General features: G+C 40.8%; 1 protein-coding gene across 50 annotated transcripts in view; it reads left to right on the top strand.

Moving 5' to 3' along the window:
• RIMS1 (regulating synaptic membrane exocytosis 1) overlaps positions 1-20,752 on the top strand; it is a 240,428-nt gene that overhangs the window by 85,380 nt on the left and 134,296 nt on the right. For 47 of the 50 annotated variants that reach the window (XM_081904833.1, XM_081904834.1, XM_081904832.1 and 44 more), the window contains exons 2-3: positions 7,835-8,048; positions 9,031-9,042. In XM_081904833.1, coding sequence (XP_081760959.1) covers positions 7,835-8,048; positions 9,031-9,042 — 226 coding nt within the window. The remainder of the gene's footprint in view (positions 1-7,834; positions 8,049-9,030; positions 9,043-20,752) is intronic. The other 3 variants (XM_081904806.1, XM_081904837.1, XM_081904836.1) reach the window with 1 other exon arrangement.

The following is a 20,752-nucleotide window of genomic DNA, read 5'->3' as shown; positions in this document are numbered from 1 at the left end:
TGTTTACATTTCTTCCCATATTGTAATATATTTCCCTGATCTGTTAATATATGTTGATATACCTGGATGCGGGTTCCCCCCTTTCCCCCCTTTAGGTGCTGCCATGCCCAAAACTGTAATCCATTTTACCTGCTTACCAAACACTTGCCTGAGAAATAGGTTTCATATTACTTTGGCATTTCTTGCTAACCACCACTGTCTCGTCGTTTCCTTCATGTTTCCAGTTATGTTTGGAAGTTGTAATATTCTCCAGGAAAAGAATCATGGGTCATACTTATTTGTTATGAAATGAGTTGGTTCTGAATGGGCATATCTCCCGCTCTCTCTCTCATACACACACACACACACACACACACACACACACACACACACACACTTTTTAAAGTTTTAATGCAGTGTCTGTGAATCTGTCCCCCTGTTCATACGTTCCCCCCTTACTGGGGGATTCTTTCACAGAGTCAGGCTGTTGGTCCATCTAGCACAGTATTGCACACTCTGGCTGGCAGCAGCTCTCTGGAGTCTTCCTCAGCCCTGTCTGCAGATACCAGAGACTGAATGGGAGACCCTTTCCATGAGGATTATATGCTCTGCCCCTGAGCTTATAGCCCCTCTCAAGTAACAGCTTTACATAAGCTTTACTGTGACTGGGAAGGGGGAAAGGAGTTTCAGACAAGGGCTAATCAAATAAGCTCAATATATTCATTTATTGTGCAGGAGCTCTCTGGAACACCGGAAACCAACCAAAATATTTTCTAAGGGCAGTTAGCTTGGGCCATTATGCAGTCTATTAAATTGTCCTCAGCAGGTAGGATAATAAAAGCATTAAACAGATGCAAATTTCAAGATGCATAATAAAAAGTCTTATAACCCCTCTTGGACTTTAAATTAGCTATTGCGTTGCTGTTGCTTGAAGTGCTAATAGCTTATTATTTATGTCCATTAATATGACCCAACCTTCCTCTTTTTCCCATTCAAGCATTAGCTTTTAAACTGAGATGAATCCAGTTATCAAGAGTATTGCCTGTTTTATTCTGATGGTTCAATGTAGAGTTTTTGGGGAGAATGGTCAGGAGTTGCTTGGTTAGCATTGGAGCCTAACTTCAGCCGAATTGAAACAAACAATTCAGTACAGTATCTCCTTCTGGAGGGGCATAGCAGCTGGCCTTTTGCCTCTGCAGTCCATTTCCAATGGCAATATTTGGAATTTAGGATGGTTTGACGCTCTGATATGATGATAATGGGTAGATCACATGCTAAAGGTTTAAATCCTAAATGTCATTTAAAAGGCTCAAGTAGCAGGTGACGTGAAAGACCTCTGCCTGAAACCTTGGAAAGATGTTACTGCCAGTGCCCATGAAAGTAAACAATATTGAGTTAGATGGGCAAATACTCCGATCTGGTACAGTGGTACCTCAGGTTACATACGCTTCAGGTTACATATGCTTCAGGTTACAGACTCTGCTAACCCAGAAATAGTGCTTCAGGTTAAGAACTTTGCTTCAGGATGAGAACAGAAATTGTGCTCCGGTGGCGCAGCAGCAGCAGGAGGCCCCATTAGCTAAAGTGGCGCTTCAGGTTAAGAACAGTTTCAGGTTAAGTACGGACCTCCGGAACGAAATAAGTACCGTATTTTTTGTTGTATAAGATGCACCAGACCACAAAACGCACCTAGTTTTGGGAGGAGGAAAACAAGAAAAAGAATATTATGAATCTCAGAAGCCAGAACAGCAAGAGGGATCGCTGCGCAGTGAAATGAGTGAAAGCAGCGATCCCTCTTGCTGTTCTGGCTTCTGGGATAGCTGTGCAGCCTGCATTCGCTCCATAAGACGCACAAACATTTCCCCTTAATTTTTGAGGAGGGAAAAAGTGAGTCTTATAGAGCAAAAAATACGGTACTTCACCCAAGGTACCACTGTATAAGGATATTGCTGCATTCACATCACTGCTGCACACAGTACCTAGGTGGGGGGAGGTGGAGGGGGTACATTGGGTTTGAAGGTGTCCAACCACAGCAATGGGACCTGCTTGGGATGCAGCCCTGCCCCTAGAAGGCCTGGCAGGCGGTGGGGAGTCCTACCAGTAGCACTTCTTCCCACTTTGTACATTCAGTGGACAGAAGAGGAATGGGAAGACCAATGGAGGGACACACAAACACACCATCGGGGTGCAAATGAGGGTTGGAATCATAAAATCTTAGAGTTGGAAGGGATGCAAGGGTCATCTAGTCCAGTCCCCTGCAATGCAGGAATCTCAGCTAAAGCATCCATGACAGATGGCCATCCAGCCTCTCCAAGGAAGGAGAGTCCACCTGGAGTCCTCTGCCAGTCCTGTGTGCTTAGCGCTGGGTCCCTCTGCTCTCAGCAAATGCTTCAGCACACAGCTAAAAACCTAGAAAGTGGGACCAGGAAAGTGGTGGGCAGCCTGTAGACCACTGAGTACCTCCTAATGACCCCAAAACCAACTATTCTGGTCAGAAACTGACCTGTCCTTCAACCCTAGTAGGTTGATGGTTTGTTCTCTGTGGGTTGTCAGGATTATATGGTCCTAATTTATCAAGACTCTAGAAGATTTTCTAAAGGCTGATATGGATTCACGTAGGAAGTAAGTTCCACGGAACGCAGTGAGATGTTCGCTTTTGACCAAATGTGCATAAGTGGGTTTTTTTATATGACTGCTGACTTCTTCAGACTTCTAAAAAATAATAATCGGAATCATTATTTTAAGCACAGACTAGAAACTTGGATATATACCAGCAGGGACTAGAAGGCTATCCAGGCTCTTGCTGTGACTGATAAACAATTCCATTTTTATCCTACAGTACAGAAAATTATTGCTTATTTCTCTCATAAAACTTGTTCTCGTATTTTGCTAGGAATCAAGTCTCCCCGAATGGAATAATAACTCCAAAGGTGTTATATGATTTAGACCAGGGTGGTCCAATGTGGGGCCCTTGGACTGCATTTCATGTCATGTCCCTTTGCTACCTTCCCAAAGCCATGTAAGCGAGGGGCTGGGCTTTGGGAAGGAGGTGGGAAGACTCTGACAGCGTCTGAGAGTCCTTCTGCCTTCTTCCCAAAGTCCAGTTAGTGCTCGCCCAGCTTTAAAAAGGAGGTGGGAGGGTTTAGGATCCTGCCAGAGCCTTGTGCCTCCTTCCCAAAGCCCGATGCCTCACTTAGCTGGCTTTGGGAAGGCAGAATGAAGGTGTGGGGTGTGTTTGTCAAATTTTGGCCTTGCTCCCCCCCTCCAAGTGACAAGGTAGTGTGCAGCCTGCAGGTTCCACATCAAAGTCCTCTTGCGGCCAGAGCTTTCCAAACTGTTTGTTGTGACACGTTAGTGTGCTGGCTGCAGTGTGTAGGTGTGTCGTGTGAATGCTCCCTGTGCTCCTCCTGGGGCTGGAAAGGGGTTAGTTTAGCCTCCAGTTTGCTAGTAAAACTGAATTACTGTGTTGAGAAATGATGCACGTCTAAAAAGTGCATCACCAACATGAATAGTTTGGAAAGCTCTGCTTGCGGCCCACTTGGTGTGAAAAGTTGGGCTGCCCTGATGTGTGACTTTAACTCCCCTTTCTCCTTGATTACTTGTTCAAAACCTGGCAACTATGTGATGGGAAATGAGCAATATAGAAATAGTTGCTCATTGGCTCAATCTTTTTCTCCCCCAGGGCAGGTGAATGGAATAGAGTGTCCTGGAAAACAGGTGTGATTGGCTGGCTGGAACCCTTAACAGGAGCACTCTGAATTGCAACATCGCCTATCAAGTCTCACTTCCTAAGAGCTACAAAACATTTCTGGTTCCCCACACTAGATGCTGGCAGTCAGCTGCAGTATGGGATAGCAATGAGCTGAGTGTAGATGCTGAAGCAGGTCCTTCTAATGGTCTTGCACAACCAAGGAGGTTCTCTATGCACAGACAACCCAGTTTCAAGCCTCTTAGGTTCTTGAAGAGTTGTCGTTTCCCCTGTGGCAATGTCTTTCCTCTGCCAGCTATTTTTAATCAAATTCTGATTCTTTATGTAAGGAAGAAATCCCATTGAACTCGGAAGTTGAGACTTCTAAGGAGACTTCTAAGAATCAATAGTGAAATGTGGGCAGTCTCTGGGCCTGGGAAAAAGAAACCACATGCGATGGAACTTTCAGAAATGTTTCATCAGCTTTGAGATATAAAAGCTTCAAGCTGAACAAGAATGGCTGTAATAGTTCCTGCTGGCTTGGTCAGAGAGAAGCTTCCTGGTTGAACAGCTGCATGCGATCATTTCGGGAATAATAGTGGGAAGCTTGCATATTTAGCTTGCTTTATTTTAGCTATCATAAATCACTGACTCATAATCGTCCAGTTGTGCCTCTTGAGTCACCAGGGTTTTGAAGCGCCTTTTTCTTTCAATAGGTATGTTCGCTTGCAGCTTTTGAGATGATGTACAAAAATGAAATTCAACAGTAACCCACTTTGCTGTAAACCTGTTGTGTACCTCCTATGGCTGATCCTTTCCATATCTTGTTAAATAATTGTGAGAAGTGGACCTTTTGGAATTATGCCTGATTCCGGAATGCTCTGCGCATGTAAGTCCCTCTCACAATGCCATAGCAGGGCCAGCAGCAGTGTAGTTGCAGTGAACAGGTGCCACCATTTTGCTCTTGAGATGAATACAATTCAAGCTCAATCAATAGCTGCAGTCCCTAAGCACATTTGGAAATATTGTTATTGTTCTTCTTTCCTTCTTTAGCCCTTTCAGAGCACTTTAAGAGTGTCATCTTTCTCTTAGCAATGTAATGCAGGTAAGGCTGAGAGAGAGAGAGAGAGAGAGAGAGAGAGAGAGAGAGAGAGAGAGACTTCTACAAGGCCTCCTAGGGACCTTTATAGTTACCTCGCATCATATCAGTTGTTAAGTTGTGGGTGAACATATCAGATGACACAGCGATTCTTCAAACAGCTCTTGTTTATTCACAGGCCAGAACAGAACTGAACTGAAGGGTTCAGTCAGCCTGCTTATATAGAGCTCCAGTACAATGTAACTGTAACAATTTTCTAAAACTATCCAATCGCTGAACGTCACTTTCGATCCCTTATTTGCATAACTATCTACAGTTTCCCCCTGCTGGCCCAGGGTGAGAACTTCATTACATAACATCAGTTGTCCTGAATGCACTGGAAATTAATGGGACTAAAACCATCTTCAGGTGTTCTGGTGCCCTGTTTAGTAAAACATGTGAGAGAGGGCCATTCACCATTCTTATTATTTTATTTATTAATTTATATACCAACCTTATCTTCCAGTGATCTCAGAGTGGTGCACATGGTTCTCCTCCTCCGCATTGCATCTGCACAACAAGCCTGTGAGGTAGGTCAGGCTAAGAGATGGCGGCTGGCCCAAGGTAACCCAGTGAGCATCGTGGCTGAATGGGGATTCAAACCCTGTTCTCCCAGGTCCTAGTCCAACATTCTAACCATTACATCACATTGGTTCTCTTGCTGCCCTCCCTGAGCCAGAGTGCAATGTGTTAAGAGAACACCTGAAGAGGGCTTTTATTTTCAAGCAAAACATGTTTTAGGAGCAAGGTGCCCTTAAGGGTGCTTTGTCATTCCAGCTGAATAGTCACCAGCAGGGCTCAAAATCTTTCCATGGACGGACAGGGAAATTGACTTGGTGGCTTCTGCAACAATTAGTGTCAAATGCATATATATATTCATCCCATCTTACTCCAAGGAAGTGCTTAGGGAATGTAGATGGTTCTCTCTGCTTTTCCCCCTCACAACAACCCTGTGAGGTAGGTTAGCCTGGGAGATGGTGACTGGCTCAGTGGCAATTTGAACCTGAGTCTCATCAGTTCAGTTGGCTCTAACCATTACACCAAACTAGGTATTTTTAAGCATTTGCAGATCTGTCAGCCTTTGTGTGTGGACTGTTTACTCACTATGTAAACAAGTCCCAAAAAACATCGGTGGGCTTAATATGAACTATTGTTATATGCAAAGAGACTCACAAAACATTGTAGAAGTTGTGCTCTTCACCTGCTCCCTGTGTTTCGTTCTGCTCAAGAACTATAAAAATACTTTCCCCACAAAAACCGGGTATCTCATTCAGTATTTCTTCCTCCTATAGAAACTCTTACACCAGGCTGGACTTATATTGAAAGGCTGGTTTTGACGTAAAATTAGAAACGGAAAACAAATGCTAGGGATGGTTCCTTCTGTGTACACACCAGTGGAATGCACCAGATACTAGATCTTAGGGCCTGGTTGTGGCTATCTGGTTTCCTTGTGAATATCCAAACATGATGGTGGTTACCTGACTGATTCGTTGTGAACAGAAGCTGTCGTTTTGCACACTCCTGTCACAAGCTGAGTGGACAAATGAACAGGAAATACTCATTTCATGCACACAAATATTCTTACATTTATAAAGAGAGATTTTTAACAGAAGATAAGGCCATTGTTACCACAAAATTAAAGGCACTTGCTTCTAGGAAACCTCAGTTCTTTAAAACTGAACAGATGATGGCTATGTGAAATTGCAATCTCTGGTGCCATCTGCTGGGCGACTGTTTTAATCAAAAAGAAAGCCTCTCAAAAATAAGGCAGTCACTTCTGCATACATACATGGGGGATGCCCTACCTAGGTGTACAGAAGTGCAAAAGTTTGTGAATTAAAGGAAGTGACTTTAAAAAAACAACAATCTGCCTGATAGATGATGACAACAGGGCAAATGGATTGAGGGAGAAGTTGTAAATAAAGTGGAGGGATAGCTCTCCCATCTCCAGAATATTATTTATAAACAGTCATAGGTAAACTCGACCCTCTAGGTGTTTTGGGACTACAACTCCCATCATCCCTAGCTAACAGAACCAGTGGTCAGGGATGATGGGAATTGTAGTCCCAAAAAACATCTGAGGACTGAGTTTGCCTATGTCTAATTTATAATTTCAAATTGCCGAGATTTGGTTCTATCAACCCTGTATAACTATGCAGCACAACAAGGAAAGCATGGGGTGGGGGGGGGAAAGGTGCCCTTTATGCCTTCCCCATTCTTGAAACTCACCGCCACTCACCACCCCGAGATCTGAACTGCACTGAAAGGCTCTTGTAGGCTGGCTGGAACTGTGAGAAGGGCAGAGACACACTGCATTGCTTTGTTTTAAGAGCCACTTGTACTTAAAGATTTTCACCCACAGTTGCACATATGATAGTGCTTCTTCCAGAACTTTTTGACGGCTTGCAATTTGCAGCTTATGATTGGTTTCAGCCATATCAGCAGTTAATGGGTTAAATCGAAAAGTGTATTATTCTGCTATACATTTTTTAAATTTTGTTTGTCATAGTGGCGAGTGAGACTGGTGGTGCGTGTGACAGCTTTCACTTTGAAAATGTTATGGATGAAATGATGACAGAGCGCTTATGAAAATCTTTAAGGGGAAAGAACCTACATTTTATTAAATTGAAAGTAATAATCAGTTTGGACAATGACTTCAGCTAAATTTACCTAAGAAGAGGAAGGGTTTTTCTTTGTATGGCATTTGCTATTATCAAATAACTTTTTGAAGTTTCTACATCCTGGCAAAAACACAGACAACTGTGTTGGTCATACACAGTGTTGGAACTCTTCTGAAATCTATAAGTGGCCTTCATTTGTTTTGGAAACAGGAGGATTTTATTGGTAATTGATTGCATAAAAAGCAGCTTGCTTGGCTTATGTTAAAGAAACCAACACAAGCAGTTATTCATGCTTCTATTTAGCAAATATAGTGAAGACACACATAGTGTGGATAAGTGCTAGGCACTTGATGGGTGAGTTTGTCTTGGTGCTTTTGCTATATAAAAAAAACCTTCTTTTCCTTACAGAAGATTGCACCAACAATTTGAAAGTTACAAAGAGCAAGTCCGAAAAATAGGTGAGGAATCCCGCCGTTACCATGGAGAGCACAAGGACGATGCGCCAACATGTGGAATCTGTCACAAAACTAAGTTTGCCGATGGTTGTGGCCATTTATGCTCCTACTGCCGGACAAAGTTTTGTGCCAGATGTGGAGGACGTGTTTCTCTGCGATCAAACAATGTAAGTTTTCTACTGCATGCAAAACAAAGCAATTTTGATTCTATGCTAGAACATCCTACCTGTCCAGATGTTTTTTGGCATTGGTTTCCTTTTCTTATTTCCACACCCCAACTCCTTGAACTTCATTGTTTTGCTCAATCTATATATTTGTTTTCAGAATTCCTCGCTCCATGTTTTGTGTGTGCAAAATCAATTTCAGAAATAAATAAAAGAGGGGACCTATTTTTTCCCCACTTGAAAATGATTGTGACAGACACAGTGACAAGCTATAATAATGCTTTCCTCATGGAATTCTGCATTAGTATTGTAGAAAATCTACTTTGATTTATACACCCTGAAAATTGTATATGCTCTTGTGCAGTTGCCAATGACATTTATAGAAAGTAGTGTCATGTACTTGTATACACAACTAAGTAATATTTAGAGCAGACCTTTTGGAATTAATGGACCTAAGTTGGTGGTGTTCATTCATTTCAATAGATTTACACTGAGTAGGACAACACTGGAGACCACCCACTGTACTTTACACGTTGCCGAGTCCAATGGGGGAGCCATATTGCTTCTAGTGGGGATGAAACAATCCAAAATTCTTATGTGTGAGGGGAAAGTGCTTCCATTTCCACCCTGTGGATTTTTAATTCCTCCTACCAGTAATACTGGTAGTATAGTACTACCAGTTGCTCACAGCCCTTTGGATCTCAGCTATTACATCAAAACTGGAGTATTGAATCCTGATGTATCCATTTCACTATTTTTTATTTTATTTTCTGCTAAAAACCTTCAGGTATCTGCCCATATGTGTGTGGTGCTATAGATATTTTTATTTAAACGTGCTGTGTTTAATTTTTGGTAAATCTTATGCTTACAGGAACACAAGAATTGCCTTGTTTATATCTGCCTATTAATGTTTTCCTCCTTTTTCTTTTCTCTCTTTCTTTTATATTTTTCTCCTTTTTCTGCTTCCCTGGATGCTTTCCCAAAGGAGGACAAAGTGGTTAGAATCCATATTTCTTCATATATTATTACAGTGTTCTTTATGTGAAACCAATTAATGCAAATTATTTTGACTAAATGTTCAGTTGTAAAATCCAGATACTAAACTTTTTTGCAAAATTTTAAGGACAGTAGCTAAACAGCTTTTCCTATTATAAATTTATATTTTTCATAGTAGTAGAACATGCAGGTTATACTTTGGGAGGAAGAAATCTTATTTATTACAACCTCTTTTTACATTACATAGGAAATCAATATATCAAATTCATAATTTGACAGGGAATAGTAGTAAAGTTATTTCTTTGTGAAATTGAAAGGTATCTAATTCCGGTTTTTAACTTTGTTGCTGTAAATGACTTTAATTGTCAAATCACATATATAGATATTCAAACCATTACACTGTGAACATTATTTTTTTAAGGTAGATTTTCTGGGAAATCTAACTAATAATATTTTTTTTTTATTTTTTTAAAAAGAAAAGTACTTCTAAACATCTACTCTCTCTGTAAATCATGTGGCATGCAATATGAATGTTTAAAAATCACATTTCTTATTTCCTCAATATGCCTGTTGGTGCGGGGAAAATAAATTTTAAAATGTTAATGAAGATGCCTCATGAAAATTGAGTGCACACTGTAGAACCAAGATGGGGAATCTACAACTCTCCAAGTGTTTTTGGACTAAAACTCCCATCAGTCCCATCCCCATTCTAGCCACTACGGCAGGCAATCCGTCTTTTGGAATATCACTTTTTAAGGTTCAGGGAGTGGTTGGACTTTCAGAAAATGGGTATTTCATTTTAGTCAGTTTATTCATTCTAAATTAGTAGCCACATTTCTTAGCTATATGTATTGGCCAAACGCAGAAAATGGTTACCATGGAAGACCATTGCTGTGTAACATGGCGTCTTGGAAGTTGAAAATATATACTGTTTAGGGATTAACCAGGAGCAGATTAATTTCCCCCCTCTTAAATTTGGGACAGAAAAAAGTACAAATGTATATACCTTGAGCTATAATCCTAAGTATACTTCTCAAAAAGCAATTCCTGTTGAGCTTCATGCAACTTAATCCTCGAGGAAAACATATTTAGGATTGGGCTACCCGTTTAACTAAGAGGAACTGAGATCTCTAAGATCACAACCGGATAACTAGAATGAGGACCTACTGAAACACTGGTGCATCTGGGCCTTTATGAAAGTACGCATAAGATATTACCAAATGCTCTCTTCAGATGCTCTCTTCAACATACACATTGTTGGTAGTGGCGGTGGATGGAACAGGATCACTTAGCATCCATGTGAAAAGCACTGAAGGGATTCTTTGGATCCCAATCTACATATGTTGATGTTTAAAAGGAGTTACGGTAATAACTACTGGTATTAAAATAATTTGGATATATACTGCGCATTAAATCACCTTCACTTTGGACAAGTGCTTGGAGCTGTTTCTGCTAACCAGAATCTGCCTAGACGCCTTTTCTTTTAGTTCTCCACCAGTTTCCTTCCTTTACATGTAGCAATCCTACATCTTCAGTACATATGCAGATGTCATTGCCTTAAGACAGGGGTTGTCAACCTGGTCCCTACCGCCCACTAGTGGGTGTTTCAGGATTCTAGGTGGGCAGTAGGGCACAAGCTGAATCCTCCTTCCATCAAGCCCTGGTGAGTGGTAAGGAAATTTTACCACCAAGAAAGAAGCATTAGTGGGTGGTAGATATAAAAAGGTTAACTACCCCTGCCTTAAGACATCCTCTTGTCAAGCCAGACCTGTTCATCTGAATGTATTAATTGATGCTATTCAGTTAAGCGCCTCTGAAAATGTGCTGCTTTGTTTTGCTGTCTTAAGCAGAGTGATTTACAATTAATAGTTTGTAGGCCACAGTATTCTGAGATGCTAACATAGTCACCGTATTTACGAAAGTATCCCGAGAGAGGAAAAGGCACAAATCCAAATGCCGGATGTTCCATCATCTAATCAGTGCCCAGATGGTCAAGGCTTTAGTCTCAAAACCAGCGGCAAATCTTGGCTATTGATCCATTCGTGGCTCTAGTCTGATGGTGAGAAGCCTCACTTTAAAAGGGAGCTTGCACACCGATCACCTCTTGGGGTTTGATAAGTATCGCCCAGGTTTCCAAACGTGTTTAGCTTTCAAGGATAATACTGTACAATGTGGTCAATTGTGACACCAGGCTGGGGACCCAACCATGCTGTTTAAGGGGCATGAAACAAACAATTGAGTTGGACTACTTGTTTGAAGCATGTGACTTCTGATTGCTCACCACTAGGGCATGTATGCAATCATTGCTGGCCAAAGGGCCGGCTCCTTTTTTGGTTAATGTGAAGGTCTGGGCTTCATAATTAGAAGTTAGCAAGAAGTGCTAAGGATCATCAGTTTGATCAGTAGTGAAATGGCTGTACTTTGTGCAGATAGCAATGCTGTAGCAAGATGAGATCAAAGACATTCTGTGTTGGATACGGCTAGCAAATATCACTTTATTTCTTCTGTCTGTGGAGTAGGAGCACCACTTTAATCATCTGAAGAGAAAAAAGTGGCCACTTCTAATTTACATGAATGTGCATTTTCCCATGTCATTTGCCATTATAAGATTACAGTGACTGTAATCCTATGCATGTTTACTCAGAAGTAAATCCCATTAGCTACAATGGGGTTTAATCCCAGGCCACTGTATACAGCCATACTTACCTGGGAATAAGACCCACTGAATTGAATTGGATGTATATTTGAGTAGACATGGCTATGATTCCACTGTTAGATTGATAAATGAGTAGACTTTTCAATATTCACTACTGGCTACATTTATTTGCAGTTTTTGTTTATTAAGGAGAACCTGTATAATAGCAGAATAATTTCCTGAAAACAACATGATTATTAGAGATGGATGTAATCTGTTCTTTCTCTCTTTTTTTGTTATAAAGAACTTTAATCCTCATCCAGGATTAAAACTGTGTATTCTTAGTACTGCTGTGTCCTAGATAGAATATATTTCCCCTGTATGTGTTATACATGCCTTATAGTATTTGGAAAATACTTGCTTTGTGCAGCGTTTTTCTGCTGATCCATATCTTAGTGTTGCATTCAACTAAACCATTTATTATTATTATTATTATTATTATTATTATTATTATTATTATTTCCAGTTTCTACAGATAGTCAAACAAATACTAAGAGAGGCTATAGGGATAGTGTTGCTGCTTTCAAAATATTGCATTTTTTAAATGTGTTGAATTCAGGGATAGGCCTTGGAAATTTTGGGTTGTATGCAACAATTTGATTAGTTCAAAGACTTGTGCTTCTGAAATAGAACTTTCCCCCCTCTCCTCCCCTGTGTGCCCCTGCCAAGTTTGTATTTGTTTTCCACCCAACCCTCTGGAGCAGATTTTGGGGAAGTGCAAGGAGAGGGAGGGCCGGTGCAATTATTGGGCAGGGTGAGGCAGCTGCCTCGGGCATCAGAAGCCCCTGAGGTGTTGCCTGCCCATTTCCACCAGGATCTTTCCAAAATCGCACAAGATATTGTGGAGGGTGCAAGATCTTATTTGAAATAGAAGCGATCATTTCATGGGCATCCTTTAGTAGTGAATTTCCCACTTAACTTTGATTGTTTCTATCAACTAGGAGGTCTTAACAAACTCAGTTCTTTCGTTTTGAATGATAGAAACTGGAAAGCCATGGCAATAACAATATTACCTTATAAAACATTTTGGGGAAGTAGTAAACCAGAAATGGGAAACTGTCATGCTAGGTGGGTTGAGCTGTATCCAGGTTGAGTCAGGAGTTTCTTGTACCTGTTCCTCTATAAGTTCTTGTCTCACTTCCTGAGTAGTGTGTCCTAAGCTCCCCTTAACAAATGATTGAATGTGGTGATTCCAAACATAGAGGGTACAGTGTCAGCCAGCTATGCAAGTGCCGCTCCTCTTGTTGGATCTTAGCAGTAAAGTTAGTCTTCTGTCCAGTTAGCTTTATGTCCTGGCTTCTTCTCTTAAATACGTAACCTGTCAAAAATGACACTGCAAATAGTCTGTGAGAACTACTATCTCTTTTGGTTATCTAGGGGTTACTTAGACTTAGTGAGCTACCAGTTATTTAGATTATGTAGCAATGACTTATGCTGATGTGACAAACTCCAAAGGAATAGAGTTTGTTCAAAAAGAATAAACTATGGGTTATTGATAAAAAACTTTCAGAATGCAGAGCAGACACCTTGAACAATTAACTTGAACAGTAGACTGAGCAGGCATGCAAATAATCTCATTAGCCTACTGCACTATGATGAGAAATATTGTGTTTCTATTTATAGTAATCGTTATTTCTAAATTTGATTTTTTAACCTATAATTTAGCGTATGATAAATGTTTGTGAAACTGTGCCCTCTTTTGTCCTCTCCTTTGGTAATATGTGGCTATCCTAGCTAAAAACTTTTATTGTGGCATACGTTTTTGTGGTTTCATAAGATTATACAGTGGTACCTTGGTTTTCGAACTTAATCTGTTCAGGAGTCTGTTCAACTCCTGAAAAGGTTCAAAAACCAAGGCACAGCTTCCAATTGGCTACAGGAGCTTCCGGTACTGAATCAGAAGCCGTGGAAACCACGTCAGATCTTCAGCTTCTGAAAAATGTTTGCAAACCGGAACACTCACTTCCGGGTTTGTGGTGTTCGGGAGCCAAAACGTCCGAGTACCAAGGCGTTCAGGAACCAAGGTACGACTGTATAGGGTAAAAACTCACCACCCTCCCTGGTTTTACAGTGAGGCCAAAATATAGAGCAATAGTTCCCAACTCTTCCCCACTACAGACCACCTTAAAGATTACTCAAGGTTTTGGCAGATTACTTAAATATTTATCTGCCTGCTATAACAATTGTAATGCGCTGTGCTAGAAGTTGTATAATTTTTAATGGTATTGTGTTTCTTAGATAATTAAAAATCCAAATGCATATTTAATATAGACATGCCACAGACCAGCTGAATAAGCCTCATGGACCACTGGTGGTCTGCAGACCGCAGTTCGGAAATCCCTGGACTAGAGCAACAATTGTAATAACTGAATCCAAGATACATAATTTTAATCAAGATGCAAGTAGAGTGGGTTTTACTCATCCTCATCTCTTGGTCACTTGTATTAATTTAGCATAGTAGGGAAGAAAGTTAGTATAGATGCCTGAAGTGGAAAAACTACTTTCAATATTGAGAGAACCATTCCCAATGCTCGCTGAGCCCAAGTTCTTCAGTATCAAATGAGGAACAGTACTAATGTAAGTGCTTCACATCAGAGCATCCCATTGGAAACTTGCATTGCAACTCTAAGGACAGTAACAGAAAGTCATGAGAGATTTAAAGACTACTGATTTCAAAACAAATGCACCTTTGAAGGATATGATTATACTTTTGCTTCGCTGTTTTCTGATCAGTAGCAGCTTGTTACTGTTAGAAGTCTTTTTAAAAGTGCATGCACACACATTTCAGTCTACTTTTACTTCTTCAGATTATTATTATTGTCTAGTGATTTATATAAATGCCACTTTATTTCTTACTTCAAAGTATTTACGTAATTCATCCTTGTCTGCGTCGCCCACATTTACTCCTTCCAGCTCTCTTCATTTGTTCTTTTCCCCAGTTGTGTACGTTAGATTATAATCTATCTATCATTTTTGTTTATGAAACACTACTTGATTCCATGCACGTTAGTGATGTTTTATATATAGCCATCTTAAGAATTTAGGGTGACATAGTTTGGGATTCCTCTATGCCATCTTTACAACTGTATGGTATAAATTAAGCTGAAAGGGAGTGGTTGGCCAAGGTGACAATTATCCTTTATGGCTGACCTGAAATTTTCAGGCTGGCTACAGATAGGGACACGGGTGGTGCTGTGGACTAAACCACTGAACCGAGGGCTTGCTGATTGGAAGGTTGGCGGTTCGAATCCCCACGATGGGGTGAGCTTCTGTTGCTCGGTCCCTGCTCCTGCCAACCTAGCAGTTCGAAAGCATGTCAAAGTGCAAATAGATAAATAGGTACCGCTCTGGCGGGAAGGTAAACGCCGCGTTTGCATGCGCTGCTCTGGTTTTGCCAGAAGCAGCTTAGTCATGCTGGCCACATGACCCGGAAAAACTGTCTGTGGACAAATGTCAGCTCCCTCAGCCAGTAAAGCGAGATGAGCGCCGCAATCCCAGAGTCGTTTGCAACTGGACTTTACTGTCAGGGGTCCTTTACCTTTACCTTTTTTTTTTTACAGATGGCCATTGTTTTAGAGACTTGAATTCAGTAATGACAGAGTTGGTGATACACACTTGTCTGCTTTTTTTCTGCCCATCTGTGGCCACTGGTTAAAAATAATGAATATATTTTAGTAGAGCTTCAATAACCTGCAAAACTTATTTACAGTATTTCCTGCTTATTCAAGTGACCAGCAATTCTTCCTTTCCCTTCTCTCTCACACTAGAGCTGACACAATCTCTCATTTCTTCATAATGTGGAACTTTCCAGATCTTGGCTCTCCTGGGTGTAATTGGCTCTTCAGTCAGATTATTTGTATGCAGTACTGCTCTGAAGTCTAGAGAAGGAAAAGCAAAGGAATAAACTTAATCTTGCATGCAGTTATCAGCTACTACCAAATATTACAATATCTCTACAGCAGGGATGGGGAACCAGGGACCTTCCAGGTGTTTTTGGGTGCCAACTCCCACCAGCCCCAGCTTGTGTGATCAGAGATGATGAGAGTTGTTGTCCAGCAACATCTCAAGGGGGAACGTTCCCTACCTCTGCTTTATTCTAATGGTGAAGTCAAAGCCAACTTTGAATGAGCTGCTGGCTCTTCTCAAGCTGCTATAGAGATATGAGTGAGTTGTCAAATGAAAGCACACCTTTCTGAAATTGGGTGGTGCTAAATTTGACAACCTTTGTGAAAGCACCACAGGAACTTGGATAATGAAAAGGTAGAAGAAGCCTATGACCTTTGAGATGTCTCAGCTATCGCATGAGCTGCTGGGTCACAGATACCCCAGAGGTCAGAGAAATGAGAACCTACAGCTATTGGTTTAGCTGTTGTGGTGCCATGAATATTAAGATATTAAACTACCAGCATGAGAGGAATAAGGAGTCATGATCTTTTGTCAGAAAGGAGTACGAGGAAGTGAAGAGACAGTACTGATGCACTTGTGTTCAGTTAAGCTGAGTATGTGAAAGGGGTGCACGAGTGATTATGTGTATGAATAGGGTGAACAGCAGATGTATGAATGAGAGAGCAAGATCTGAATGAGGTAAATGGTGAATGTAAGTGTAGCATGGGCAATGACATGGAAGTACAAACAATATATATCTATCAGTGAATTTTCACGGCTCTACTGGTTGAAATGTAATTAGAAAACAAATTCCATACATGAGAATAAGGCAGGTTATATGTAAGAAAGTAAGGGCTAACTAAATTTAAGGTTTCTTTGAAGTTCCTGCATTACCTTGCTTTTTGTTATTAAGTACAAATCAGTTGTTTTTAGACAATGCCTGCAATGCACATTTAGATGACTGGGTGATGCTTGGGGAACATTGGAGATGCAAAAATTTCCAGAAAATGGAAAGCAGGGAAATAAAAGCAAAGCAAACTTTCCTTAAATCTTCACACTTCTGGTTGATCTCCCACATATTTCCCAAGTTCTGTGACTTTTTCTAAAAAAAAACATGAATATTATCTCTTGTTCTCATTTAAGCCTCTGCTGTGGGATCAGGCCTTCCCCCTCTCATCTTCTGCTAGAGCTGTGCACTAAAACACTTTGAAACCTGGAGTAACTGGCTTCTGACCTCCACAAGAATTAGTTGTGCCATTTTGTCTTCTTGTACTTTTGTGAGAAAGTGTCCAGGTTCCCCCAATACAGACAGTCCTAATTTTCCCTTTGTCAGAAAGTCCTCAGATGTGCTTCTCTTTGGTCTCTGCTCTTAGCTATTGTGGCCTGTTACTTTTCATATCTCAGCGCTTAGATTTCTTATTCCCAGTCAGCCAATTGTTTAATTCATCCTATGGAACGGATTTGACAAACCTTGCTGTTGCAAGTATTTATTATTAAATGTGAATCAAAGGTTTTTAACGAATGATGATCATCGTGTACGGTTTTGCTGAGTTGCATTGTTTAAGATGGCTGGCTGATTGGCAGGCTTTTACTGAGCTTTGCAAACTCATAAGCCACACGTACCTTATTTCTAGTAGGTCTTTTGCTATTCCTCTTTCCCTTCAACAATTTCTTTATATCAACATGGAAATTAATCTCTACTAAGGATTGATATTCCCTTGTGTTCCTAAGCGTTGCCATGCATCGGCTTTCTTAAATGATTTAATCTTTCACTACTGTGTGACACCACTGCCATTTTTAACAAGGTCATTTTTATCCAGAGAATGCCTGCCTTCTCTAGGCCTTTTCCATGAAATGTGGATCTCTAGCCTCTGAACATAGGGTTACCTTTTACTCCTAAATTGAGACACCTGCAAATCATGACCTCCTGGAGAGAGCATTCTATATCCACTTGGTGTCAACAAGACTCCATGAACAAAATCTTGATTATCATATTTGAAAATGGTGGTGACATTTTTAGTGATGTGGAGTGATCACTCACATCTTCCCTCCAGCCTAGAACAAACATTCATGTTTTGATGGCAGCTCATTATATGCCTCCCATTGTGTGAGTTTTGTGCTTGTTTTTGGTAATACCCAGCCACATTAATACAGGTAAGTGTCAGAGATCTGAATGGATTGCTAATACTTAAAGCAAAATTCTAATCTCACTTAAACTTAGTATCATAGAAATAGCTATTTTGAACCATAGACTCTCATTACCATCTAACTTCTCCAGATCTCATTCTTCTGCACTTCTTTTCCTTTCCTTTTCCCCCTTGCCTAACCAGAAGTCCTTTCCTTCTTCCATGTTTGACCTGCCAGTGTAATAACTTAAGACCACTGTTTCTCTTAAATTGTTGCAAACGACAATTTACAGACTGGTTGTCAAAGGTATTTTTTGATGCATCATAAAATATTTTTGATATCCCTATACTGGCGCAAAACACACCACAGCATTTTCCTGTCCTGATCTCCTTCTTTCTCAACGTCCAAGTTTTCCATGTTAATCTCACGATGCTCTACCCTTTTCCTAGCCCTCCCCAACAAATTTAACTAACCAAAACCCTTACATCCCCTTTTCTTCCCCAAAGTACATTGCTTCTCCTCCAGCTTTCTTTTTTGAAATCGTAAGATATCCACTCAGATTTATTGTAGAGCACTGATACTTTCTCTCCCCCTTCCTCAAATCTTCCACCCCAGATTTACTGAGTTGCCCTTGTGCTCGGTAGCACAGATAGCACAGACTTAATCAACTTAGCCTCAGACCTTTGCATCTGGAACAAGAGGTGGGAGAGAATTATGAAAAGACCATGGACACCCCAGAAGGTAGGAGCAACAAAGGTGAAAGTTGGGGAGGGGGGAGCCCTTTGTTGTCCCTTTGCAGTAATGTTTGTTAACAGATTCATGCAGCACGCACATATCAGTCCAGTTTTCCTGCCTTTATTTTTTTATTACCCCCCCCCCCAAATTTCAATTGCTGTTCTGAATATTGGTTTTCAAATGCAGGAGCTACATTTATACAAGGTTCTTACATCTTAAGACCCTTAGCAGTAACAGAGCTGACAGTGAAGCCCAGAATGCAGATTGCTTCACATCTTCCCATAACCATATTCAGCTCTCTCAGAAATGCTTTCAGATGCAGGTGGCTGTAACGTCTGTAAATTACTCACCATTGCTCAATAAACAGGTCCTATCCTGCCCAAATTAATCCAGGTGAGGCAGCAAGTCAGAATGGATAATTTAATCTCACCAGCAGGCAAGGTCCTTTCCTCTTCCACTCCATGGACTGCCCATTTGTTTGTCACCTGATGCCAGGTGACAACTTCAAAGTTCTGGAGTAAATATCACCCCCAGGCTAGACTGACTTGAACAGGCTTAAATAGTGTAGGTTTGGTAAATCTAAAATGTACATCTCTCGTGTGACGGTTGTTTTCCATTGATGGCTCTAAAGGGAAGGAAGATTCTACTTGGCTGGCAAAATGTTTCCAGAGGTGCCAATGTATTCTGTATGTTTACTGCCTTTTGCTATGCGAGGGCTTGTTTCAGATCATGAATTTTCATGTAGGACCTTCTCCAGTCCAACATCTTTTTCTACTCAGTGCTTGCACACGTTTTGTTTACAAAATAGTATTTCTTTGCATGTGTGACTAGTTATAATGGATTTGATTAAAAAGAAGCATGAGTGGAAGGGATTTTGCATATACCTGTCCAAGTTCAAGCAGAATATTTAAATAGCACTGAAAGTAGGTGCTGAAGCACTTTTCATGCTTCTGCTGGATTTAGATGCATCGTTCTCATGTAAAACTTGAGATGGGAATAAGACACTTCGAATCTTGTGATATTTACTTCCAAATAAGTGTGAATAGGTTTGTACCGCTAGAATTTTAAAAATTAGTTGCTTAATAATTTCACATAAAAAGAGAAGGTTTTCCCTGTAACATTATGATAAACACAGACGTTTTAAAAATAAAAGGAAGCTTCAAATGATATTCTAGTGTTTGCATATCTGCAATGGATTGTAGTCTTTCTGTTCTGTTTAGTACACCTGACTTTATACAGCATTATTGATGTGCTGTTCACTGCAAAGGGGGGGGGACCTAATATAACCTCTGGGGATAACTGGTCATGGTTTGAACTTCTGTTAACCAGGAAAAATGATTATCTTATGTAAGATTCCCCCCCCCCTCTTCTACAAAGCAAATTCTGTTGGCAGTGACATAAGATTAAATTTTGAATTAATAAATGCAGCTTTAGTGAATAACAAGGGACTGGAGAAAAAGCAATCATGCTCCTTTTCTTCTCCTGCAAACTCTCCCCACCCACCTGCCCATAATAAGTCCCCAAAAGCATTATAAGGCTCTTGTTTTAAGCTGGCTTGTATCCTGAACCTGTTAGTGACTGGGGATATACTTCAACACTTTGCTGCAGGTTCCCACTTGTTCCTTCTGAGGACAAACCTTCTAATGTTCTGTGCCTATTAGTTTGGCAGCAAAATGGGGTTACACATAGACAAGGTAGAGGTTTGTGTATAGTTACAGGACTTGCCACCCATGTAGGAAAACAAAGTATAATAAACCCCTTAACGTGGCCTCCAGGAGGCAGAAACTTTTGCAGCAACACAAGGGAGGAGGAGGAGGAGGAACAGGGTGGTAAAAATGACTGCATTGAACCGTGGCTAGCATCTTATAGTATCCTGGGGGAGGATTAGGGTTTAGGGAAAGTATGTTGTGTGATGTTCATATCCCAGTACTCACTTCCCTCCCCTAAAATCCGGGGGGGGGGATACTATACGTTTAAAGGGCTGTAGGATTCAACAGTATCTGTCCCTCATTGTACTGCTTGGGTCATGGGCTAGATGAGTTGCTTCTTACTCACTTATTCTCAAACCTCAGCAGTTATAATTATGGATCAAGTGCACTATTGGACTAGCCTCAGCTCTCAGGCACCTTGTGCTATTGTACTACGGGAGGAGGGATATCCCAGTTGTTCACCCACACACACCCTCAATTCATTACATGTCTCTGACTTGTCTATTTTTCAGCCCATGTATATGAAAATGCCAGTATCCAACTAGATGCTATGCTTAATG

Source organism: Podarcis melisellensis, assembly GCF_964234715.1.
Source record: "Podarcis melisellensis genome assembly, chromosome: 3".
NCBI classification, from domain to species: Eukaryota; Metazoa; Chordata; class Lepidosauria; order Squamata; family Lacertidae; genus Podarcis; species Podarcis melisellensis.
This window is presented reverse-complemented; position numbering and strand designations above follow the sequence as displayed.